General features: G+C 55.0%; 1 protein-coding gene across 5 annotated transcripts in view; it reads left to right on the top strand.

Moving 5' to 3' along the window:
- DIS3L2 (DIS3 like 3'-5' exoribonuclease 2) overlaps positions 1-25884 on the top strand; it is a 351293-nt gene that overhangs the window by 319884 nt on the left and 5525 nt on the right. For all 5 annotated transcript variants that reach the window (XM_047083241.1, XM_047083242.1, XM_047083240.1 and 2 more), the window contains 2 exons: positions 23612-23795; positions 24396-24482. In XM_047083241.1, the coding sequence (XP_046939197.1) occupies positions 23612-23795; positions 24396-24482 (271 nt within the window). The remainder of the gene's footprint in view (positions 1-23611; positions 23796-24395; positions 24483-25884) is intronic.

Below are 25884 nucleotides of genomic sequence, written 5' to 3'. Positions count from 1 at the left end.
CCAGGGGTGCTCAGCCCTAATAGAAACCACTAGCCCCCTGGTTCCTGCTGGCTTTCTAAGGCCAGAACTGATCAGAGTGAGAAAATGTGGGAGCCAGCCACAGTGGGGAGGTTGTGCCGACACGTCAGCGCGTGTGCGGGCACGCTAATCCACGTCACAGCGTGGAGGGGGACTTAACATCCACCCCACTGGTTTCTTCCACAGTGCGCACACTGGAAATAGTGAGAATAGATGTCTACGATAAATTCACTTAGAAAACTTCTTTTGGAACTGTGACGTGCATAGGAAAAGGGCTCAAATTGTGTTCACCTGGATCAGAGGAGCGCTAGACATGAGCAAACCCACGTAAGCATGACCCAAGTCAAGAAATTGAGCATTTCAGCCCCTGGGAGCTTCCCTCCTGCCCACCTCTCCTCCCAAGAGGAATCCACATCATAACTTCTAACAGTGTAGATGCGTTTAGCCTGGACTTGAACTTTAGATGAATGGAATCATTGAGTATACTCTCTTCCATGTCTGGCTTTTTTCTTTCAGCATTATGTTTGTTAGAGTTCATCTTTGTTGCCTCATCTAGCCGTGTCCATGCATTTTCATCACTGGAAGACTTTGTGTAAACCCATCACGAGTTGTCAGTGTACGTGAATTCAGTTAATGTTGGGTTGTTTCCAGTTAGAGTTATTATGAATCATTCTGCTTGTACATGTTTTTGGTGATTATACCCATGCATTCCTCTTGAGGATGTACCTAGGAATGAAGTTGCTGAGTCACAGAAAAAATAGCCCCTTTAGCGGATACTGCCAAACAATCTTCCCAAGTGGTTGTACCCATTTAACACACGAGCAGTGGCCTTTCAGCAGAGCGCCTTTCCAAATTTCATGCCTAGTTTTCTACTGGGTTTTCTATTTTTCTTGTTGATTGATTGTTCTGTCTATTCTGATTATGAGTCCTTTGTGGGTTATACATGTTGCAAATATCTTCTACTCAATAGCGTGCTCTTTTACTCTTCAGGTGGAATTTTAGTGAACACTTCAATATAGTTCTTTTCAATATTCAGCGTAGCAATCTTTTTCTTTACTGTTAATTCTTTTATATCCCATTTAAGAAACCTGTAGCAAAATGCTAAAGACTTGTTTGTATCAGGGTTCTCCAGGGAACCAGAATCAATATAGTACACTGATATTGATATTTATATAAAATGAGATTTATTGTGAAGAATCAGCTCATGTGATCGTAGAGACTGAGAAGGCCCATGATCTGCCATCTAGTAGCTGGAGAACCAGGAAAACTGGTGGTAACCTAGCAGAGTCTGAAGGTCTGAAAACCAGCAAAGTCAGTGGTGTCAACTCCAGCCTGAGGGCAGGAGAAGAAGAGATAAGATGCCTTGCCCGAGCAGTGAGATGGGGGAACAGGGATGAATTCCTCCTTCCTCTGCCTTTTGTTCTATTCGGCCACCCACATTTGGGAGGAAGGTCAGTTTTACTGACTCCACTGACTCAGATGCTTATAAACATGCCAGAAACACCCTCCCGGACAGGCTAGAAATCATGTTTAATCTGGGCATTCCCCTTCCAATCAAATTGACACAAAATTCACCATCAAAATTTCCCTGCATTGTCTTCTAGAAGCTCTATGGTGTTACCCTTTCTATTTGACATCTATAATGTAATCAGAATTGATTTTTGATGGGGGCGCCTGGGTGGCTCAGTTAAGCATCTGACTTCGGCTCAGGTCACGATCTCAAGGTTTGTGAGTTTGAGCCCCACGATGGGCTCTATGCTGACAGCTCAGAGCCTGGAGCCTGCTTCAGATTCTGTGTCTCATTCTCTCTCTGCCCCTCCCCAACCTGTGCTCTGTCTCTCTCTGTGAAAAATAAATGTAAAAAAAATTTGTTTTTTCTAAAAAGAATTGATTTTTGAATATGGTATAAAAGTTTCATTTTCGCCACGTTTATCTAACTGAATCAGCATCATTTGTAAAATGACTTTCCCCACTGCCCTCACAGTGCCACTTTTGTCAGAAGCGAAGGGTCCATAAACGCACAGGTCAGTTTCCGCACTCCATTTCATTTCACGGATCTGAACGTCTACTCTCGTGCCAATGTCTTCATTACTGCACCTTTGTTAAAAGTCCTGCTCTCCGGTAGAGCTACATATTCTGCCTTTTCCTCTTCTGTGAAGGACACCCAGGCTGTTCTTGGCCCTTTCCATTTCCATATAAATATTAGAATCAGATTGCCGGGGCACCTGGGTGGCTCAGTCGGTTAAGCGTCCGACTTCGGCTCAGGTCATGATCTCACAGTCCGTGAGTTCAAGCCCTGTGTCAGGCTCTGTGCTGGCAGCTCAGAGCCTGGAGCCTGTTTCAGATTCCATGTCTCCCTCTCTCTCTGACCCTCCCCCATTCATGCTCTCTCTCTGTCTCAAAAATAAATAAACGTTAAAAAAATTTAAAAAGAAAAAAGAATCAGATTGCCACACACATGCCAGTTGCCACACACATGCACACAAACTTGCTGGGATTTATATTGAGATTGCTCTGCATCTACAAATCAATTGGGGATTTTATGGTACTTTTAAGATACTGGGTCTTCTACTCTACAAATGTGGTATATCCTGTTCTTTATTTATATCTTCTTTAGATATCTGTTTATATCTTTAATTTTTCTCAATATTGTCTTATAACTTTCTGTGTAGAAGTCTTACTCATCTTGTGTTAGATTACTCCTAGGCATTTGATGTTTATCATAGTGTTTTAAACGTATTTATGAATTTAGGTATTCATATAAATTTATTTAGGTATTTATGAATTTCCTTTTTTCCTTGTTGCTGATATATGGAAATACAACTTATTTGTATTGACCCTGTATCCAGTGGTCTTGCTAAATTTATTTACTAAACCTGAATAATTTGTTTATTTTTGATCCTTTTTTATTTTTTATATACCCATTCGTGTCATCTGCAAATAGTGACAGTTTTACTTTTTCCTTCCTGATTCTCATACTATGTATTTTTTTTCTTACATTATTGCCCTGTACAGTGTTTAATGGAAGTGATGATAACAGGTATCCGTGTCTTGTCCCCGGTCACAGAGAGAGGAGTTTTGGGTTGTTTTTTTTTTTAATATAATTTGTTGTCAAATTGACTAACATACTGTGTGTAAACTGTGCTCTTGGTTTTGGGTAGATTCCCATGGTTCATCACTTCCATACAACACCCAGTGCTCATCCCAACAGGTGCCCCCCTCAATGCCCACCACCCATTTCTCCCTCTCCCCTAAACCCCCATCCACCCTCAGTTTGTTCTCTGCACTTAAGAGTCTCTTATGGTTTGCCTCCCTCCCTCTCTGTTTGTAACTATTTTTTTGCCCTTCTGTTCCCCCATCATCTTCTGTTACGTTTTCAGAAAGAGAAGTTTTTACCACAGACTCACATAAGAGTATGAGAACTCACCCTGGAATTGCCTTTAGCGTACATTTGATTTTCCTTTTCCCCAAGAGGAGCTTTTGGTTTGGAAATACTTTTAAGTTTAAAATGTGGCGGTGGTGGCCAGGAGCTAGGTGAATGGAATCAGTATTTTCATTCGAGAGAATGAAAATGTTTGCCACAAGACCACATCTCATTTTAACTTTGTGAGGGAAGGTTTGCCTTGTGCATTCTACGGAAGGACCTGTAGCTGACCAGGGATTCAAACAGATTGTCAGACCCAAAGCCCAGACTGTTCTTACCACTCCCACAATGCCTGGTAGAATATTGAATGTCAAACCCCCAAGGTCACAGAAATATCACTTCTGTCACAGATTTCCAAGAGAAGTATTGTTAAACCGCCTCACAGGTATATTTGACATCTTTTCTCTCTCCTCCTACAAATCTCCTCATATCACCGTCATCTGCCCCATCCGACCTTTCTCTGACTTCCGTTGCCATGGAAGCGAACTTGGGCAGCTGTGAGTCTCACACTGACAGGCACCCTCCCTGCTTGCCTGAGACCCTGGGGGCTGTACCTGCAGCTCTCCTCAAACACCTGTTGAGCCACCCATCAGGCCAGGGCCTTCCCTGGCTTCTGCCACTTGAGCTCCTGTCTGATGCCAGGGGATGGGAGGTGGGGACCGAGAGCTTTCCTCCCAGTCAGGCATCTTGCATTGTGGGCTCGAACTGTATGCTTAAGCCCTTTATAAAAGTGTCAGCTGTCCCAATTGGGGGATGGTGAATCTTGCGCAGAGACTCAGAATCTTTCTGTGCTGAGATGTGCAGAGAGGAAGGAAGAGTGCAGGGAGGGTAGAGACCCAAACCCAAACAGGCCCCGGGCTGGCAAGGGCTCCCTGAGCCCACCTGCTCAGGGCAAGTGGCCCCGTTATTCTCACACCCCTCCTTTTACAGCCCAAATAAGTACCCAAGAATGACCCATGAGATTTCCCTGCAAGACGGAAAATTCTAGGACACCAAGAACTCTCGAAACTAAATACTCTGAAACTCTCAAAGACCTTACTAAAGAGAGTAAATGTTTCTTTGGTTGATTTAGCACAGGGTTACATTAAGCAAACAACTTTTTCTCCTTCTCGAATTCAGTGTCCTTTGTACAACTTTGCCTTTCCCTTTACTCACCGTCTGCGGTGGACTTCAGCCTCTCCATACTAGGGGGCCTTCTGGGGCCTCAGCGGCCCAGTGGGCCTTGGAGCTCTGCAGTTGTTGTTTTTAGCATGTGGTGACCTGCTTTGACCAGGAAGAGAGAATTAGCGTATTTGTTTTCTCTATATCTCTACCTGCCATATCCATACCTTTTCCAGAATTTTCTGGCACAACTCGGGTCTCTTTCTCTGCATCCCTGTAGGGAAGACTGCTCTTTTACCCCTAAGGCTAGTTTTATGGGCTGATAGCTCAACCGGGCAGTTTTTAAACCCAAGGAGGCCTGTCCCTTTCCAAGACTTGAGGGGGTTCTAGAAGAGGCTGGCGATGTTCGGGCCAGTCCCCTGTTTGATGAATATGCCCACTCAGTTCCTGGCATGTGACGCATCACCTCCAGCTTCCTCCACGCCGCTGGGCTGCGCCCGACTCCAGGGCGTGTTTGGATACTTAGAGTAGCAAGCGCTTCTGCATAAACACCCTCTCTTGGGCACATGGAAGTCCAGAGCCCAGGCCGCAGAGGCCTGAGATCCTCTCAGGGAGGTTAGCCCATGCTAAAAACAAGCCACAGGATTGCATGCTGGCTCCAAGCCTAAAGAAAGGTGCCCGTGGCTGTCACCTCCTGCAGCTGCCTGGCAGGTAACCAGAACGTGCTTGGCTCGCTCAGCTTTTGGCCGTGCTCTCTGTGGGGAAGTGTTCCCGATCTGTCTCCACTGCCACTCCCCGGCTCTCTGGGGCATTGTGGCTTTTTCTCGGTGGTTGGGCAGGAAGCCTCCAGAGCCTGAAGGAATTGCTGTGCTTGATGACAAAGGCCATCAATTGATATAAATCACTTAGAGGCTGCCTCATTTATTGAAGAGGAATTGAACATGATTTACTCTCCCTTCTGAGCACGCTGCTTCTGTGGCGGGCGCCCAGCTGAGGAAAGATCCCACAGAGGGACTCAGAGCAGGCTCCCAGCTCCTGGCCATTGAGTCATGTGACGGGAAGTGGCCAACTGACGCAGCTGCTCAGAGAACCCAGCGGAGCAAGGCCTCCCCGAGACCCAGAGCGCACCACGTGCACCACTCCACTGACCAGGAGCTGCCCCCAAGCCGACCTCACGTGACCCCATGTCTGCCCCAAGGACCTGCCAGGCACTGCCAGGCCAGGCTCCAGGTGGAAGATGAGCGAGACGCGGGGTCCGCCCCCGAAGCCCGCGACAGTCCCGGGGGCGTGAGTGCCGGCCATGAGAGTGGGCTGCGATGGCAGAGGACACAGCGCATTTCTGGGGGCCGAGGACCCCCTCGCGTCACCCTGTGACGGGCCGCAGGGAGCACTTGGAAGTGAGGCCCACGGAGGCAGGGGCACCACGCCCACCCGTCACCAACCCCCTCTCTGAATGCCGGGGTGCCGCTCTCTGTGTCCTGGGAGCCCTGACTGTCGCATGGCCTCCTCGCTGCACGTCTGGGGTATCTTCTCGCTGGTGTGTGACACAGCTGTGATCTTTTAGACAAGTACCTTAATGTCTGAGCAGTCTGGAACCTAAGGATCTATTCTCTAGAACCATGTTTTCGCCTGGAAAGAGATTTGTCCTTGCAAGCACCAAAAATTGGTTTTAATTGTTGCACCTACTGTTCACTTTAACTGGACCTAAACGTGACCCTTTCTAATAACGTGGGATTATCCACCGTGTTTATATCGTGATAGAAAAGTGTTTTCCTTGGGGTCTGCCACACCGTGCAGTGCCCTTTTCCTCCACACTAAATGCTGAATCCTCCAGCACTAAATCCTCCAGCACTAAATGGTGCTGTGTGCTGTCACTCGACCTTACTGGTCCCTGCCCCATCTGCCTGTGTCAGGCAGGGCACGTTGTCACTTCACTGCTGCCCAGGAGCATGAGGCCCCGTGGGGGTGTGGAACCAGGGAGCTCAGTCGAGTGGTTAGAAGTGTCATTCAAGAAGAGGAAAGGCTCTGGGTGAGGAGCACAGGAGGACTCCCCGTGGGCCACGTTGGCCGCCTGGCTCTAGCCCCTGTGTCAGCCACTCACAGGCTTTGTCGCTTATTTCCTGCTTCTGCCCCGGGCACGGAATACTCAAGGTCACATGTGGTTGAGTTCCAGATAAGCACGATAATGTTGCGCTTTTATTTCTTTTTTAATGTTTCTATTTGTTTTGGAGACAGAGGGAGACAGAGCGTGAGCAGGGGAGGGGCAGAGAGAGAGAGGGAGACACAGAATCCGACGCAGGCTCCAGGCTCTGAGCCGCCAGCATAGAGCTTGACGCAGGGCTCGAACTCACGGACTGTGAGATCATGACCTGAGCCGAAGTCGGACGCTTAACCGACTGAGCCACCCAGGCGCCCCTGTTGTGCTTGTAAAAATCAGCCGTGAACTGAATTATTTGGTGCACCTGTCATCTTAGGAGGCTCTTCCTCACTTCCAGCCACCGTCTGGTTTCATCTAAATAAGTTTGCTCTCGTTCTTCTTCAGTGTACATGACACACCATTGAACGGGTCACCAGCTTTTGAGTCAAATATTCTAAAAAAAAATCTGCTTCCTCAGTGTTCTGTTCCTGAAGCTGAAGGAATCCTTCCCTTCTGTGGGCCTTTTTCCTAGCATATCTTCCAACCAGTGGTGTCATCAAAATTAACTCTTATGTCGATTATGTACCCACTTGTCCCCTCAGATCCAGTACTCGGTTGTGGCCTGAAGCTGCCTTTCGCTTCGTGACCCATGAACTCCTTGTAATGGGATAGGAACGTTTTGGGGGGTAGAGGGTGGGGATGCTCGTGAAACCACCTTCCTCGGCCCTCTCAGGAACCCACTGCCCCAAGTGCTAAGAGCACTGCTGCAGGAGCCCCAGGGAAGAACCAGCTGAGGACTCTAAGAAACTTCTGATGGGGGGTGGGGTGAGTGTGTGTTCATCTTCCGTAGCCGAGGGCAGCGACGTGCTCTCTGCCCAGCAACCACCACGTGACTGTCTCCGTGAAGCCGGCTGTTCCTGCTCTTCTCCCGCTCGTGTTCTGTGTCCTAACATTTCTTTTTTTGAGTAACACCAGACTCTTGTCACCTTAAGGTTTTCATGGTAATAGTAATTAATAGTTATGGAGCACTTAACAGCCTGCCAGGCCCTGAGAGACTTTCTCTTTTTTAATCCTCACGAGAGGAGCTCCGTGGCGTAGAGAGCGGAGGTTAGAGAGGCTGACCTGCCTACAGTTGCCCAGGCAGCACGCGGTGGACGGCTCCCTGCCTTTCCTTCTCGGCTTTAACAAGCAAGAAGGAGGCTGTGACTGCTGCCGTGCCCAGTTAGAAAGCGAAGCTGCCCGCCCACAGGGAGCGCTCCCGTCCCCCTCGGGCATCCTTCTCGTCCACACCCAGCCTCCGAGGAGGCTTGAGGCCAGCACTGGTCGGAGCCCTGATAAAGATGGGCCAGAGCAGGGGAACCACAGAAATCATCAGGAAACCACAGTGTATTCAGAATTGTGTTACGTGCCAGACGGTCGTGTCCTGTCCCACTAGCGTGCCAGCAGGGGCCCCGAGGCCTGCCCACGTGCCTCGTGTCTTAGAGAACCAGTTCCCAGGCGTTTTCAGCCCAGACCTAGACACCTTTCTTTTGCTAATCCAGCAGACTGTATCGGGCACCTGCTGGTGTCAGCTGTTATGCTGCTACAGGCAGTGAGAAAGACCCTCCTCCCCGAAGCGCAGGGCCCGTTGGGGAAGGCAGGTATCTCAAACCACGTTCTTGAGCAGTGACAAAGGCCGTGGCGGAGGTGCGCAAAGGGTGTGGAGAGCAGGCTCCCAGTGACGTGCGCGTCCCGTGTGGGAAAGGCCGTGCTGCCCGGTGCCTGTGATTTTGGGGTGTTGGTGTGGGAGGCCCTGCAGGGCCTCAGGTCCGGTGAAGCCCAGCCCACCCAGGGGAGGCAGTCTCTCTGTGGAGGGTGGCGGGATGAGAGTGGGAGACAGGAGCCAGGAGAGAGGAGGCTGGCCAGGCCCTGGTGACCTGGTTCAACAGGGCCGTGTTCTCTCTCGTCAGGCTTGCTGGAGTGAGAGACTTATGGATGGAAGGAGAATGGTTCTGCCCACCCCACCCCGAATGCCTCTCCCAGTACCTCCGGGAGATCTAGCACAGGGGTGGGTTTGCTCCGTTCACAGCCCTTGCACAGTGCACGTGCCCATGCACAGTGACCATGCCGCTTCTCCCACAGAACCCTCAGGGCCGGGCTGGTAGGCACAGCTTGCCTGGACGCTCAGCGGGGTGAGAGCCACTCATCCCGGCATGGCTGGCTGCAGCCATTCCCAGGCAGACAGCCACAGGGCGAGGAGCAGCACCCAGTCTCTGTGCGAGGCTGGCCGCAGAACCGCTGAGATCTGCACACTGCCTGCAAGGACTTCCTGGCAGAACTAGCATCCGGTCTGTCTGTTGTTGCAAACGACCATTCAGCAGTAATACCACCAGTACACAGATGGGACGTATGAGGAACGGGGCTTGAGTTTCACAGAGATTTGTGGACCGTATGTAAGTGGACAAGCATGACACCATTAACCAGGGAGTACGGTCACTCTCCCCGCCACAGTAGCTGCACGGCAAGATGAGAGGCCTGGTCATGGGAGGGCAGCTGTAGTTGGGGAACCACGTAGGCCCTGTAGGGCACTGGGCGGGGCCTCTCCCCAGATGGGGACAGTCCGCCTGAGGCCAGAGAGCCCTGCGTGCCGTGGCCTCTTCCAGGAAGAGCAGTTCTCACCCTGAGAGAGGCCTGAACGGAACAGACCGGGCCTAACCCTAGGCCAGTCATGAATGGCTACCCAGGCCCGGCCTAAGCTACCTGTAAAGAAGCTGCCGGAAGGCCATGCTGACACAGAGGGTCTGGTCAGCATCCCAGGTGCCCAGCGTTCTTAGAGCATCTCCAAATCCTGGATAAACAGGGCTCCCCAAGATGGCTCGGAGCGGCAGCTCAGGAAAGTGAAACCATTGGATCCAGTCAGGCTTTGACATCTGCTGGCCTCACCGTCTGACTTACGGCTGACCCAGCTCACCTGGAGGGACAGAGGGCCTAACCCAAATTGTTCTGGCCTTGGGTCTCAGGTCAAGTTGAGGGTAGCACCCGGAAAGGGCTGAAGTCTGGCACAGCCTATATCTGAGAGCTTTCATTGGCCCAGAGACAGAGGGTAGAGATGGGGAGGAAAACCAGCAGTCCCCTTGCTGGCCCCCACCCACCCTTCAGAGGGAAAGCCAGTGCCTCAGGATGTCCTGGAGGTTGCCCAGGCAGAGATATTATAATGCTGGGGAAGCCCAGAGGCTCTGGACAGGAACATATCCATTTAAACCACTCTGAGCCTAGTTCATAAAACGGTGGGTCAATATTTTAAAAGTCACTTAACTAATGAAGACCTCTGCCAGACTCAACATACCACATCCCAGTGGGTGATAAGACAAGTGTTAGTTCAGTGGAATCAGCCTGGAGGGGAGAGGTTTTTTTTGTTGTTTTTTTTTTTTTTTTTTGCTTTTTTTTTTTTAATAATCTGCTTGGTTTCATATTTAGAGTGAGGCAGGCTGCCTTTGGACAAGAGTATTCATTTGTCAGGTGACCAACAAATGAGCCCTGGCCATGCCATCACCCTGTGTCGGATCTAAGCAATAACCACCTGCAGGCAAGTAGGATTTCATTAGAGCAGATTCAGTATGTCTCATCAGGCTGGCAGAAGTCATTTCAGGTTCTGTCTGCCAAGTTCACGCACAGCCGTCCTTTGGGGGGGGCGGGGGGTAAGCTGAAGGGAAGCTGCAGGAGCTGTAACCCACTCCCAGGCCCTCCTGCCGTCTCCCCTTCCGCCTCCAAACATGGGCCTCGTTTTCCCCTCAGCATTTTCTGTGGAGTATTCATGTCTCTGAAATGCCTCGTTTGTTCCCCAAGCATTTTATCAGCACCTACATGTGCCCTTGGCCATGGGATACAGAGACAGGGGAGGTCTGGTCCCCAGACAGGAAAACCAACCTCAGTGGAGATGGTTGCAAAAACTCCAAGCCTTGAAAACTCAGTGCGACTGAGCGGAGAAGGTGCACTAGGGCGTGGCCGGCAGAGGGCGTATTACAGGAGCCTAGGAGCAGTCCTAGAGAGTCTGGGTGCCCAGCCCCCAAAAGGAAGCCCGGGGTGCCCATTTCCCCATGACTTGGTGGGGGAGCCAGGCTGAAGCCAGGAGCCAAAGGAGCCGCAGCCTGTGATGCTAGAAGCCAGATCTCTCTCAGGGCTCAGCCCCTCCCAGGACCCTGACTGCAGTCGGGCTGGCCAAGGGACTGAGCAACCAGACTGTTGGAGATTTTTCTGACGGTATGGAACTCACCGGGGTAGGCACGAAAAGTGCCTGGACTCTTTGCCCAACTCATAGTCCAGGGTGAAAATACTCTCTTGGGACAGACCAGAAAGGCTTGTACGAGGCTTGCCAAGTGGTGGCTCCCAACCCGGGCGTTCAGACCAGAGCGTCTAAGGGTCAAGATGGCCATGGCGCTGCGGACAGCTCTGCCCCGCCTTCTGAACCAGTGGGCCAGCACGCTTCTGCAGGTGGGCGGTAGTGTTTGCGAAAAGGAGGCTGCAGCTGAAATAGGCAGAACCTTTGAGCCTTTAGTTAGTGACCGGAGGTGGGGGGAGGGGGGCCCAGGGGGACTAAAGCAGTAAAACCAAACGTGCTCATCCAATGTCAACACTGAGACGCAAGAGGGGGCCTGAGCCCCGATACAGATGGGGGGAAGCATTTCCTTGGGAGAACTGGTGATGTACAGGTAATTCTGATTCCTGCCCCTCATCCCCCTGAGCAGGAAAGTGGCAGAGGCCAAGCCAGCGCTGTAAAGAAAACTTCCAAGATTATAGAAATGTCCCAACCCAGCCAGGCCTGCAGGTGGCCTCATGTGTTTGCCTGCCCAGTGTGGCCAGCTTCAGACACGGGCAGGGAGCAGCCCTGGGAAGGGGCTCCATCCCTCCGGGGTTGCTGGGGAGGTGAAACGCCAGGCCAGGATGAATGACCTTGGCTCTGTGGCTGCTGCAACCCTTGCTGAAGGGAGAGGAAGCCCTTGACAGTTAGGAGGAAGGACCGTGGTGATGGGACCGACCACCACTGCTTCCTGTTCCCCCCGGTACCAGTGTGGCCTGAGGGCAGCCTCTGTGCTGAGTCCCCACTGTCAGCAGAACCCTCGGTCGGGCACCACCAAGGAATCCCTGCTGCCCAGTCCTCGGGGAGCTTCCCGCAGATGACACAGGATGACCTGAGGAAAAGGCAGTGGGCGGGGCATATGTGTCCTTGGTCTGTGAGCTTGGAGGAGTCACTCAGCCTGTCTGAGCCTCCCTTTGCTCAGATGAACAATGAGGGGTCTAAAGCTTGTGAAAACAGCATAAAGGGCCACAGAAGTATAAGGTATTGGTCTTGCATAGACAGACAATTGCAGATAAGAACATCCATTTGGAGAGTGTTTACTGTATGCCCGATACTGCCGTAGGCCTTGGAAATTAAGGTAAACAGAGCTGTGTGAGCCAGCCAGAGACAGGTTGGTGTTGGACAGGCATGAGTGGGCTGTGAGGAGTTGAGGGTAGAACGTGCAGAAGCCAGCGTAAGGCCATAGTGTGAGAGCATAGGATTTGTGCCCGCCCAGAGCTAGAGGCATAATCAAGCCCTGGACCCCTGTCTGGGCTGGATTGAGCAGAGGACCCTCAGACCAGCAGCCCTGCCCCATCCCCAGCAGCCTCAAGCATTAAAGGCTGGAAGCTCTGGCTCCAGGATGACCCCCAGTTCTAGACCTTTGGGTCCAAAAGCTTTTACAAGATGAATTGTCTTTGAGGAAGCTGATGGCACCCACAGCGTGGCTGGGATCGTGGCTCACTCTTGGCTCTTCTTACAAGGCATAAATAAATTGCGTGTTCAGGTGATGAGGAACCCACCCAACGGGTGCCTCTTCAGAGACTAGAACTCTTGCACAGTGTGCCCAGGCAGTGTCCCAAGGCAGTTTCACAGTCAGATCACCCTGATCATGTCCCCGTGCTAGTGCACATCCTTCCTGCACTTTCCACCTGCCCTTCTTCCCCACAGCCTCAGACCAGGCACACACAGGAGGTTGGCATGACTGGGCTCAGTGGATGGGGGCTGATGGCAACATCCGGGTGGAGATGCAGCCCATGGACCACTCACCGCACCCACCACAAGCCCCCCAGCTGACAGGCCTTGATCGTCAGGGTGCATGGGGACATTGAAACACAGATTCCCTCTCCATGGCTGAAGAGCCTTTAGCTTGCCTAAAGTCTCGGGTTCCCATTTTGCTCATTCTAGAAAACGCTTTTCTCCTGGACATATTACCCTTTCCTCCGTTTGCACCAGGCAGGCCTGGGCCTCAGCTACCCTGGCAGTTCGCACCTGCAGGTCGTGGGCAGAGGACAGACTTTGGAGTCCAAAAGGCCGGTCTCCAGATCACGGCCCTGCCGCACTCTGGTCGTGTACATAGAAAGCCCAGCCTAAGAACAGCCGTTGTTCTGATTTTCTTAGAACCTTTTGTGGCTGTGTGGCTAGGGGGGTGGCCCTGCTCAAGGGGAACTGCTCCCCAGCAGCAGTGAGGCCAAGAGTGTCTTCGGGAAGGTGAGGAAAGCATGTTGTAACTTGCAAAAGCAAAGTAGGTTGAGTTCCCAGGAACATGTATCTTGTCCTTTCTTATCTAGTTGTCTTTTGCTATGTGCACGTGCATGTGGCGGGGGGGGGAGGGTGGGCGCGAGGGGACACCTATACGTTCTGGAATACCCTTCTCTCCCAAATATCTTTGTGCCCAAAGCTAACTTTAAAAATCGATCCCTCCCAATGTCAGTGATGACCAAGCTGGCCCCCGCTTGGCCCCTTGTCCAAGGCTACAGACCCAGGCCCCATAGTTGGGCTGGGGCATAAAAGGAACCCCCGGACCCGGGAGTCTGAACAGGGCGGCAAAGCTGTTGGGGGCACTGCGGTGGCTCCCGAAGGTGGCCCGGCCTCTGTGCATCTTGGCCACACCTCCTCTGGTCAGCGGTTCTAATTCCAGTTGGACGGCAGCTGGAAGTGGAGAAAGGCATGTGTGTCAACACCGCTGCGTAGCCAGCAAGCCCTAATTACCCAGCCCTGTGAGGCCGCAAGCACACTCCGCCACCTGGTTCTGCTTAGGGGGAGTTTTCTGCCATGAGCACCGGCCCTGTGCCTCCTCGAGCAGAGTCCTGAACCTTGGGAAGGGAGCGAGGCTTCTCAGCTAGCTTTACGCTGACAAAGGGCTTTCTGCCTGTCAACCCAGCTCCCCAGCAAACCCCCATCCCCTCCCTACCACAGCCACCAGGCCTCCCTTTGGCAGGGCCCGAGGGCCCATGCTCGGGACGGACGCCTAGCCCCTGGAGACTTCCTTCTGAGCTAGAAAAACAAGCGGCTGAAAACGTGCCTCACTGCAGCTGGGCCCCACCCGCTGAACCTATAGAAAGGCCCTGGAGTGGATTCAGCCTCACAGGAGAGGAAACCTGGCTCCGGCCTCACCCGCAGGGCCTGTTATGTCTGGCTCCAGAGGCCTTCTCCTCTGGGGTTTTCCATGCCTGTGAACTAGGCCCCATTCATTTCCCTGTGGTTTCGTGGGAATGTCCAAAACACTCAGCAGGTTGCAACAAGCCCAGGAGGAGAGGGGTCAGCGAGAGGCCCGAGCTGTGACGTGTGGTCGGCCCCACAGCCACGGCACCCTCCACTCGGCTGCTCGCAGCGGGGTGCCCTGCCGGCTGTGGGTGGGCGCCCATCGGTCAGCCTGCCACCCCCCACCCACCCAGGCCAGCTCTGTCGATAGCTCTGTCTCTGGGCCTCCACCTTCCAGCTCACCGGCCGCCGGCTCCACCCCGGCCCGACCTAGGAGATTGTTGCGACAAAGGTCTCTTGGAGCCTCCCATCCCCGGCAGTTCACCTCAGCGCCCATCCACCCGCCGCCCATCCCGCCCCAGCTCCGGGGGCCCTTGCGGTTTTCCACCACACTACACTCAGTTTGGGGCTGCTGGGAGAGCAGCAGGTCCCGCGAGGGTGGCCGCCTCCCCCCGCCCATGGAGGAAGGGAGAAGGGGCCACGCTGGGGCACGCGGCGCTTGTGAGAGGCCCGGTGGCCGCCTTCACGGCCACAGCAGAGCCTGAGGGCTCCCAGGCCTGCAGTGAGGATGTGCCCAACTGGGGAAAATCTGGTCTTCAGAAGAAATGATTTGAAACTGGCTGGGAGCAATTCTTATCAAATTTCCAAGTTAGCAGTTTTCACCAAGTGCTAATGGAACAGTCTCTGTGAGTGGCCTAATTCCATCTGCGTGAGATTCCCACAGAGTTGTGACAAGTACCCTGGTGGCTGGGGGCAGAAGAGGCTGTTCTAGTCTCTCACTTGCTTTTGGTCTTTGAAAGCTGATGCCTTTTCAGGTTTGGGTAACAGCCATGCCACTCTGCCCTGGCCGCCCGGCTCCCCCGTCGTTTCCAAAGCCACTTTCTGAGTGTTCTGGTTATGGAAGGGGTGGGGTGAGTTTCTCATCTGGTTTAGCTGGTAAAATGAATCTGGAAACGGAACATCTTGCCAGGCAGGGTTGAGGGCGTAAGTGCAGAGGAGCCAGGGGCCCAAGGGCAAGGGCCGGGGGTCCGGCCTGCCTGTCAGCACCAAGCCTGGGCTCAGGAGAGACCCTGCCGCCCATGCCGGCCTCTCTCTGCTTGTCTAGATGGGCCGAATTATAAGGGAGGGAGAGCAGGCAGCTGACCTTGGGTCTGGACTGTGCCTGCCTCTGCTGCAGGGCAGAGACCCGCCCCCCACACCCCCCGAGGCTTCCTCTGTCCCTGGACCTTGTTGAGGTGGCCACTTTATTTGTTGACCTGATAGATACGGGCCTTTGTCTTCTCTCCTTTGCCCAGTGGACAGTTGCAGGGACAGTGTCCTCGTGCCAGCGCTCCGAGGTTACCCAGCTGCTCTTCACACAGGGGCCTCTTGTGTTCTGGGGCTGTTGGTTACCAGATGTCCTCCCTGAACGCTCAGGACAGCTCAGGACAGGGGGCTGGGGAATATGGGATCCCGCCCCGCTCCTCCCCTGCCAGGCTGTGGCCCTGGGCAAGACCCTTCCTCTCCGGGCCACGGGAGCTCCAGGCTGCTGTAAGGAGATAGCCCGTCCCTTCCTGCGGGGACGGACTCTGCACGGGGGCCCTCTCCAGGGCGCTCCTTGAGTAGAGGGCGGCTAAGACAGGCCTTCTCCTCTCTACCCAAACCATGTGGCCCGGCGTCCCCTCCTGGGAGCTCACAGCACCAAGGGGACATCAGACTTCTTCCCTGGACACTCCCTCCTCCCCAAATGCGGGCTGGTCACATGCTCACCCTCAGGTGCTCCCTTGCCATTAGCTCCTTTGCCTCTGAAATCACAGGCAGAGCAATCTCTTGGATACTTCAAGCAGCCATCAGAAAGCGTTACGGAGGCCCTCCTCACCCTCCCTTCAGACTGACCCGTGTCTCTTTCACTAATGAACATATTGAGAGTCATCTATGTTTGGCAGCCTCCCTCACTCTTTAATCTTTGGTTTTCTGGATCCGTTTCCTGGCCCCACCGCTATGGCACCGCGCTCCCGCTCGCCAACCCGGTGGCCTTCCCCGGCCTCCGTGTCTTCACAGCATTTGCCCCGTGGACAACCGTGCACTGGACCCCGTTCCCCCTCCCACGCCACCCTGCCAGCTCCTTCCCTCTTGCCCCTCTGTGCCCGGGGACGTCTCACCTGCTCCCAGAGCCTCGTCGTGTGTGCATCTCGGACTCTGGCGTGACCTGCCCTTTCTTGCTGCCTCTGGCTGCTTCTCACAAGCCCTCAGTCTCCAGCTGTCACCCTAACTGTGCCCAGCCCCTGGTCCCTGTGCTCCCCTTCACCATATTCTTCACGCCTATCCTTCGCCTCGCACCCCAGCTCCCCAGAGCAGTGCCAGTGCTGGAGGCTGGCACCCCAGGCCCCTACTGGCCTTCCCCTGCAGCGCAGCCCTCCTCCCCCTTCCCTCGGTTCCCTAGTCTCCAAATGCGGCTGATGCTTTTCTAGATGTGTTTTGCCTCCACGCCTTTATTCCTTCGTCCCTTTCGTGTAAAGTGTTTCCCTCCTTGCCATCTCTTGGAATTGATCTGCCCACAAGGCTCTCTGGTGGCAGCAGGGCATCGAGGTGACACGGGCCCGTCTGCGAATCAGCTGTGGGACTCGGAGCCAGTCACCTTTCCTTTTTGCTCTGTAAGCTCCCCTCACACAGAAAGGGATAGAAACCCCTCCCAGGGCTGCAGGGGGCTTTAAGGGACCGCGCGTCCACACCTCAGCTACCCAGGCGCTTCAGGATTGTCTCTCCCTCTCTCACTGCACGCAGGGCAGAACCAGGCTGCAACAGCAGCTCAGAAAAGACGTGAGGACGAGTGAAAACAGACAGAGGCTCTAGCTGGGGAGGTCGTCAGGAAATAACAAGGCCGCTGTGGTCTCCCAAGTGCAGAGCACCGCCCCTCAGGCTGGGGTGGGGAAGCCGGCAGGCCTGTTGCTGCTCTAGCGCCGCCTTGTTCGGGGAAGGGACTCAGTCAGGCCCGTTTCTCAGGGCTGTAAGTTGTGGCAGCAAAGTGTCAGGGGCCAGAAGTACACGCGTGAGGGCTGTGGGCCCAAGCAGAACAGGCCGTGGTGGCAGGCATCCAGCCCTCCCAACTCCCGAATGCACCCATCCTGGGGGTCTGCGCGAATTTATGGAGTGTCCGCACTGTGCCGGGCCCTGTGCTGGGGCCGAGGTAGACCGCCTTGGGCTGGGGAGGGGAGATACGGTGGTGATCAGAGGCAGTCACCGCAGTGTGAGCAAAATGCTGGGATGGGATCCCCAGGAAGCACATAGAGTTCGTGCCCCGTGCTGCCTCCCCGGGAAGAAGAGAGGAGAGGGGGCCAGCATCTCAGCCGAGAGGCGCAGCAGTGAAGTGAGACAGAAGAGAGAAGAGCCACAGAACTCAGCATGGCTACACCGTGGGGGGCTGAGGGTGGGGAGAAGAAAGAGGCGACTCTGGGCACACGACACGAAGCCTGGTAAACCTCATTTTACCAGGAGGTGGACGCCACCGAAGGGCATCAGGCAGGAGTGGGACGTGATCAGGTGTGCCTTCGAGAAAGAGTGCCCCACTTTGGGCATAAAGAAGTATGGGGCGCCTGGGTGGCTCAGTTAAGTGTCTGACTTCAGCTCAGGTCACGATCTTGTGGTTCGTGGGTTCGAGCCCCGCGTCAGGCTCCGTGCTGTCAGCTCAGAGCCTGGAGCCTGCTCCAGATTCCGTGTCTTCCTCTTTCTCTGCCCCTCCTCTACTCAGGCTGTCTCTCTCTGTCTCTCTCTCAAAAATAAAATAAACATTAAAATTTTTTTAAAACAAGAAGTAAACCACAGGGTGCGACTAGACTTAAGGAGGCCGGTTGGTCAATGCTGCAGGCCTGACCGAGGTGGTGGCTTTGGGGCAGGAGGGCAGCAGGAGCCTCCGGGAATCCTTCTGCATGTTCAGCCCACATCCTTGTCTTCGGCACCCAGCCAGTCGCATTCACGGCACGCTCGAAATTGTCATCTTTCGTGAAGGCCAAGCACTTGTATATTTGCATCTCCATTTGTCGGGTAAATAAATTGAGATTCAGAGAGGTTTAAAAATGTATCTGCAGTCCCGCAGCTCGTGAGGGGCAGAGCTGGAAGTCCAGGCAAGCTACTGAGCTGGTGGCCACTCGCCTCTCCTCTCCACATGGCATGGCCTCTGCGCACGGAGCAAGGAAGGGAGCAGGACAAGTAGCAGGAGAGGTGAAGAGCAGGAACCTCGCCGCGGGCCACCACCCTCCCTGTCCCTCGAGGGGCTTCTTGGCCACAGACACACCCAGACCCCTGAGTAACAAAACTCCTGGAGCGAGGGTTTCCCAGCCGAGCAAGGGCGCGTTCAGTCCAGGCCCTGGATGGCCGGGAATGGGCACCCTTCCTCCGAGAGGGCAGATGTTTTACCCCATCTCTCATTTCGCCCCTGTGTGACCCCTGCCAGGTAGAGCATCCTTTCCCAGACGTCATCCCTCAAGCTGTGACACAAGTTCAGTCATCAATACGCGGTAAATGCTGCATCTGGTAGCTTCTTGTAGTCCTGATGCACGTTAGCGTCTCAAAGGTGAAGGGATGTCCCATAAGAAAAACGTCAAATAAAACCCCGCCCTCGCATCTCCTATATATTAATACTTTTTTTCTTTAAGTAACATTACCGCATTTTAGAAAACACCGTTCTGGACCAAAGTCGTCTCTGCTGTGTGAGGAGTGTGTATACTTGTGAGTAGGTTGCTTGTGGTTTTTGCCCGCCCTCTGCCGTGGCGGGTGAGGGACTCTGACAGCTCTAGACTTGTTCGGCTTCTCGCTGGGACGAGAAGCCTCTCACCTGCCCCTCCGCCTCCCCCCCACCCCCCACGCCCAGCACCTGGAAGCCCAGAGCACAGGTAAGTGGGATCCTGAGAACGAGTGCTGACGAGCTGGCATCCTGGTTCGGCCCCCAGCCGGCTGTGCAGCTGTCTGTCACAGACCCCCCCCCCCCCCCCGCTCAAGACCTCCAGAGTTGTGGGTCCCCAGTGCATTTGGCACTGGGCTCCAAATGCTCAGCAGATGCCAGGACTGGAATCAAGGCCCCATCTCCAAGGGCTTGGCTTGCTGTTCTGGAAGGTGATCCTGGCCAGTCCTGAGCACCCCCCTTTTAGAGCACTTGCCAGGAAGTTGCTGACTTCAAACCCCCTCCCCTGCCACCTTCCCAGCAGGACTGAGTGATCTCATGCCTGAGAGCAAACATCACACGCTGGAGCAGAAGGAGGGGACGGGTTATGACCAGGACAGGTACCCAGATTAAGGAGCAGAGCCCAAGGCCACGGCGGCCCACAGGCCTCCGTCCCCACCTCCCAGACTCCAGCGTGTGACATTTGCTCTCAGGGTCGCGTCCTAACCACCCAGAACAGCTTGGGGCATCGTCTGAGGCCTGCCTGCTGGGTCTGTGCATGCAGCCCTGGCCCCCAACAGGAGAAGGAGATCAGGGTGAAGGGATGCCATCTGTCCACGTGTCTCTTCTGATCACCCTGCCTTCCCTCAGAGCGCAAGCCTTCAGCCCCTTTGACTACAGAGAAAAACACTGAATGGGAGCCCAAAGACCCCTGGACCACAGGCTGCAGGGCTGCACTTTGTAAACTAAGGCTCTTTCCTGCCCAGAAGTTCCTGGGTTCTAAGCCGCTCCTGCCACGTCCCAGGTCCTGTGGAAGGAAGATGCTGGGGGCCCCCTGCTGGCTGATCCATGGAACTGACCCATGGTGGGGTCAGGGGCAACCTGTTGAGCCCAACGAGGGGGACTTTGCAGGCCTCAGATGAGAGCAGAGACATCCACCTGGCCCACCCCCAGTAGCTGCCAGCCCAGTTCTCCCTCCGTGATGCCTAGCCCTGTTTTTGACGGTGAATTCTGAACTCAGCGGAATCTGGCTGCCGGCCGCTTGGCATTTCCTTGGCCTTCCTGTTCCCACGCTCCACTGGGGACCGTCCTCCAGCAGCAATGTGTCCCTCCCAACCACCCCAGGACGGCTGCCACTTCTGCTTCCTTGTCCTCACAGTTTGTGTGTTCTCTCTACCCCTCCCTCTCCTACCTGCTGGTATAAGAAGGATGTTAAGGACAGGTTGTGAGGAAATGGTCCCTGCCGCTATCCTAGAACACTAATGAGCCGTGGCAACACCCAGGGAGTCCAGGCTTATTGCTACACCACCTCCCAGTTTGGTGACATTGACGTTTTCCTGGGATGAATGCTTGATATCAGCAAACCATCTTGGAGAGAGTTCCACTGGCTACCCTCTTAACTCCTGCCTCCCTGTCATGAGGGAGGCACTGAAGTCACTCGGGGAGAAATGAGCCCCTGGGAGGCACCACAGGACCTCTCCAAGGTCAGCCTCTGCATCTCAAGCTTTGCCAGGCTTTCTTCTCTCCAGGTTAACGAGAGCACACTTGTGTTTCTCCCACCGGCTTCAGGAGACTCGTGGGACTGCACTGGGGGTCCAGGGAGGACAAGTAGTGGGGTCGCTGGAGAAGCAGCTTGACTTGGTTCTTTTGTCACTGCCTGAGGCTCTGGGCATTGGCTGCACCCTCCTCATTCCCTTCCTTCCTATTCTCATCCTTACTTGAGACCATGAGAGACGAGGTGGGAGAGCCCCTGCAGAAAGTGGGAACAGGAGCAAGGCTCTGCCTGGGGAGGCACCCCATGCATTCTGTTCCTTTGACCCAAACAGTGGGAGTCAGGTGGAGGGGACAGGCTGGAACACCACAGCCCAGCCTTCTCCTCCTGCTCTGCTCAGCACTTCTAGCCTGCAGCCTGACCACAACCCTGCTATGGGGGCATGCTGCCCCCTGCTGGCCACACTGGCAAAACACAGCCCAGGGTCAGCCCCAAGGTTATATATAGGTGTTCCCTTTTCAACCAAGCTTGCAGCTGGGCTGGAGACTCCAGGGCTCCAAGGAAGAGACCATGTGCCCCCCCCCCCCCGCCCACAAGGACTCTCAGACTGCACGGGGAGACAGGTCTAGAACCGCCTGGCACCCAGTAGTGTTTGTTGAGTGAACAGATGAATGAATGAAGGTATGCATCTGAAGCATTTAAGTGATAATGGTCTCTAGTATCAGACATTTATTGAGCAGGAACTGAGACTTCTCTTGGGTTGACAGGATCTAAATAGGATGATCAAGTATGGAGAGTCAAACAGTGCTAGACTATGACACAGGTGATCATAGAACAGCCTGGCTCTTATTGCCAGATGGCTAGTTAGCAGTAAGTACCCGGGGGGTGATGGAGACGGCCTTCAGCCTGGGCCTTCAGGGAAGGTGAGGAAAAGGCAAATAAGGGGGGATCGATGGCAGGGATGAAACTTACAGGGCAGAGTACAGACTGGAGGTTTGGTGTGGAAGGCGGGGAGAGAGGGAAGCACATCCTGTGTCTTAAGGCCGATGACGTGCCAGGCACAGGGTCTGCCCTTGTGACATGTGTTAGTCCCATTGGTTTGCACAACCGCCCTGTGAAGCAGGTGCTACTACCCCTATGCTGCATTTGAGAAAATGGATCAGGAAAGGTCCGTGTTGTGCAGGGCCCTACAGCAGATGCATCGAGCCGGGGTTCAGACGTCCCTCCACTTGGGAGATGGTGATTGGGTTCAGGTGCCTGAACTCAGAGGTTTTTCAGCGGGAAGCGATGTGCACAAGGACAGATTGGGGAGCAGAGGGAGGCAGAATGGTCATTTAAATGGCTGTTACAGGGGGGCGTGGATGGCTCAGTCGGTTAGGCGTCCAACTTCGACTCAGGTCATGATCTCACAGTTTGTGGGTTCAAGCCCCGCATCAGGCTCTGTGCTGACAGCTCAGAGCCTGGAGCCTGCTTCGGATTCTGTGTCTCATTCTCCTTCTGCCCCTACCCTGCTTGTGCTCTGTCTCCCAAAAATAAATAAATGTAAAAAAAAAATTTAAATGGCTGTTACTGCACAGTAGGGTATAAAGGAACTCCTCATTCCACACACAGGGTTTCCTTCATGTACAAGGGCCAGCTGAGACCTGACCCTTCAGTCCTGCACCTGAGCTGTATCCCTGCCCCATGGTGGGCCAGTCCAAAGTCATCCCCACAGAGGAGGGGCTAGGAGTGCAGGCTCGGGTGGGCTTCTCCCGAGACCCAGATCTGGCCCAGTCCCTCTGGTGGTGCTGTCGCCAGAGGGCCATTTCCAGCCCCTCTTCCTCGTAGAGAGGGCTTCTGGGAGATTGGTTTGTTCTCGGGGCGGCTTGGCAGGCCAGAGCCACACTTCTGCCCTGGCAGGCCCAGTCGGGGGAGGGGAGGGGCTCTGTCAGCTCATGCTCGTTCTCCCCCCGCCCCCATCACTGGCTGCTTTTCTTTCCGAGAGCTTGGCCAGGTGACAAGGCTAACCCTGAAGCACTACCCACACCTCCAGGAAGAGGAAGTGCGTCCCCGGCCTCCGACTGCTTGCTGCCAGGGCTCCCGGAGCTTGCTTACTCCTTGACCTCTTCTGCCTCTGTGGGAGAAGCACAGGCTCGACATGCAGCTTGGGGGCCCAGATTAAAGGCAGGGGGGAGAGCTCCCTGAACTGAGCGAGGCTTTCCCTGTACAGCACACCCTGGCCACGGTGGCCACAGCGTGCCCGAGCCCCCTTTCCAGGGGCTTCAGCTCTTATACGCGTGTGTGATCGGTTTATCCTCCCACGGGAGCCCCGGGTGCGGGAAGCAGCATATGGCCTCCTGCCCCAGATGTGGGGGCTGGGGGCGCTGACCTCAGGGCTGTGTGATCCAGCTTCCCACTCTGCCTGCTCCTTTCATCCCCCATCCGTCCCCGCTCCTCTCCCTGGGTCCTTGGTGTGCCTTTGTCTCTTGAGGCCGTATCTGTTGATACTTGTTTATTCTAATTACACTTTAACTGTCTGGGATTTGGTCACCTCAACTGCACGTTTGCTTTGCCCCAGAACGGGCAATCCCTCTTGCCCTCTGCGACTCTCCTGTTCATCTCCCCTGGGGGAGAAGGGAGCCCTGGGTCTGCTGACCGCCTTCCACATACCCCCAGGAAGCCCTCTGAGTTCTCAGGGCATACCTGGGTGCCTTGTTTTCGTACAGCTGGTGCACCTCTGAGTGTTCTAGGAGGCTAGTCATTCAGCAGAGCTCCTTACCGAGCACCTTCTTCCAGTCAGGTGGGGTTGGGGTGCTGGGGTGCCAAACACTGGGGCTACAGCAGGGAATAAGACAGATGCCATCCCCCCGTCCAATCGGGGAGGTGGTGTGCAACCTCACGCATCAGCAGAGAAGAGTGATACAGACTGGTTAGCGCAGAGAGGGGCCCAAGCAGGGGAACAAGCCTGGGAGACAGGACAGTGTCTCAAGGCTGAGACTCAAGGGTACATGAGAGCCAGCCCACAGAGAGCCTGGGAGAGAAGGGGAGCAGCAGCCCCTGACCCCTGCTGGTTCCCCCCGCTGCAGGCTCGTGGAGGAGTTCATGCTCTTGGCCAACATGGCAGTGGCCCACAAGACCTACCGCGCCTTCCCTGAGCGCGCCCTGCTGCGCCGGCACCCCCCGCCCCAGACCAAGATGCTCAATGACCTCATGGAATTCTGTGACCAGATGGGGCTGCCCATGGACTTCAGCTCTGCCGGGGCCCTCAACGTGAGTGCCGGGAGTGTAGGGGAGGGGGAGACCCTGGGGGAGAAAGCCTCCAAGTCACAGAGGCCCTGGCCATGGGCCATGCTCCCCACCAGGACCAGGCCAAGGGAAGCCAGTCAACACCCATCTATCTATGGGCAGGGATCCTGTGGCCAGGGATGGGCGGGGCTTGGGTCCAGAAACTTTCAGTAAGGGGCTGAGATGATTGGAAGCCGGAGAATGCTCTTTATGGTAAGTAGGGTCAAATGTTTCCTGCCTGGATCTAAGCCTTATGGGGCTTGGGGACCCATGACTTCAGCTCCGATCCCACGGAAGGGAGGCTGTTCCCATCTGTGCTGTAAGCCTGGGGTGGGCAAAGAGGCACCTTAGGTCAGACAACTGGAAACCAGTCTCTCCCTCCAGCCCATAAGACACGGACTGACCTCAGAGCAGGACATGGGCTGGGGGCTGCTGGCCCCCTGCAGCCCACCGTGGCCATCTGAGCATGGTCGAGCCCCTCAGCATACCCTTCCTCCCCAGAGCCAGGACTCAGATGGTCAGAGGGTGACAGGGGCCCCAGAGCCAACCCAGGCTTGACTGCATATCACACGGGTTTGCTTCTAGAAAAGTCTGACCAAAACATTTGGAGATGACAAGTACTCACTGGCCCGGAAGGAGGTGCTCACCAACATGTGCTCCCGGCCCATGCAGGTAAGGAGGGGCCTCATCCCCATCCTCCCTTTTCTCTTAGGGGCATCCGTGGCCTCCACACACACAGGAACTAAGGGGAGGGGTGGGGAGCACCCCCAGGCAGCACCTAGGACCGGTGAGCCCTGGGCTTCTGAGCCTGATCCGCCTCCTACAGACTTGCCTGCCTCATCTGCCCAAGGACGGCTTCCACAGGGCTGTTACAGGGCCTCGTCTGAGCCTCACTGCCCCCTTCACGTGGCCTCTGGGGCTCTGTTTCCTAGCAGAAGGCAGGGAGTCCCCACAGGGGGTACGCTAAGCCTTTGGTGCCCAGTCGCCACAACCCAGACCAGCTTAAGGAAGGGAATGGGGGGCTGGTCAGCAACTCAGTTGGACGGGCACCCCGGAGGGGAGAGATGGTCTTGTCTCCTGCGGCAGCCTGCCCAGGGGAGCAGTCATCAGCCCGTACCACGGCTTCTGGACCCCAGGCAGAATTGTCTCCCTCTCGCCAGCTAGTAGAGGAGGATTTAGACCATGGGCCTGTGTCTGCAGGCAGGGTGACAGGCTGGCAGCCTAGGAAGTAGACAGTGAGCTTGCTCCTCCTAACAGCAGGTGTCAGCCCTCTGGCAGGCGCAAGCATCTCGGAAAGGAGCCACCCCACCAGCCTGTCAGGTCAGCGGGAGCCACAGATACTAATGGGACCAGCTCTGGGCCCCAGTCTGGCTGAGGGGCAGTGACAAACCATTTTTCAGGGGCTCAGTCACTGCAGATTCAATCTGTTCACAGGAACCAGGTCACCTCAGCTGGCCACAGCCGATTTATTTTCTGACAGTCATATTTTCTGCCAGGAATGGAGTCATCCGGGCCCGTGTGGTCTGGCTGCCTTTCCCCTGCCCCCAGTCACAATTGTCTGCCCCCACCAAGCCCCTGAAAGCCACACAGAGGGGCAGGTGTGCCTGTGGCCAAGGGGCTCGATGTCACTCTGCCCTCCAGTTACTCTGAGATGCAGTAGCCCCTGGGTCCCAAGATCTACCTGTTGACTGTGCCGTGAGGGCTGATTGGGCCCCCGTTCCCTGCCCCCAGCCTCTGGAAGGCATCCACCTCCAAGGTCAAACTAGCCCTGGAGCTCCACGGAAAGGAGCCTTCGTCTCCCGAGTCAACCAGAGCCTTAAATAGAGTGGACTTCTGGCCTTGCCTGCCAGTAAGTGACCTTAACAGCCAGCCTTTGTCTGGGGAGCTGATGGCAGGGGGTTGTTGGAATTTCTGAAGTGCCCCTGTTCTCCCAGTCCTGAGAACTGGGACAAGGACAGGGGACCGGGCAGGGGCAGCAGCAGTGAGCACAAAAGTCCCAAGTAAGGTGCTGGAACTGGGCACCAGGGCTGTCCCCGGAGCATCTGGTCCCTGGGAAAGCCACAGCCCTCACCCA

This window comes from Lynx rufus, unplaced genomic scaffold (genome assembly GCF_022079265.1).
Source record: "Lynx rufus isolate CCGP_SWC_20201006 ecotype Redwood Valley unplaced genomic scaffold, mLynRuf1.p SCAF_2, whole genome shotgun sequence".
NCBI lineage: Eukaryota > Metazoa > Chordata > Mammalia > Carnivora > Felidae > Lynx > Lynx rufus.
Note: the sequence above shows the minus strand (reverse complement) of the source record. Positions and strands in the feature narration are given on the sequence as shown.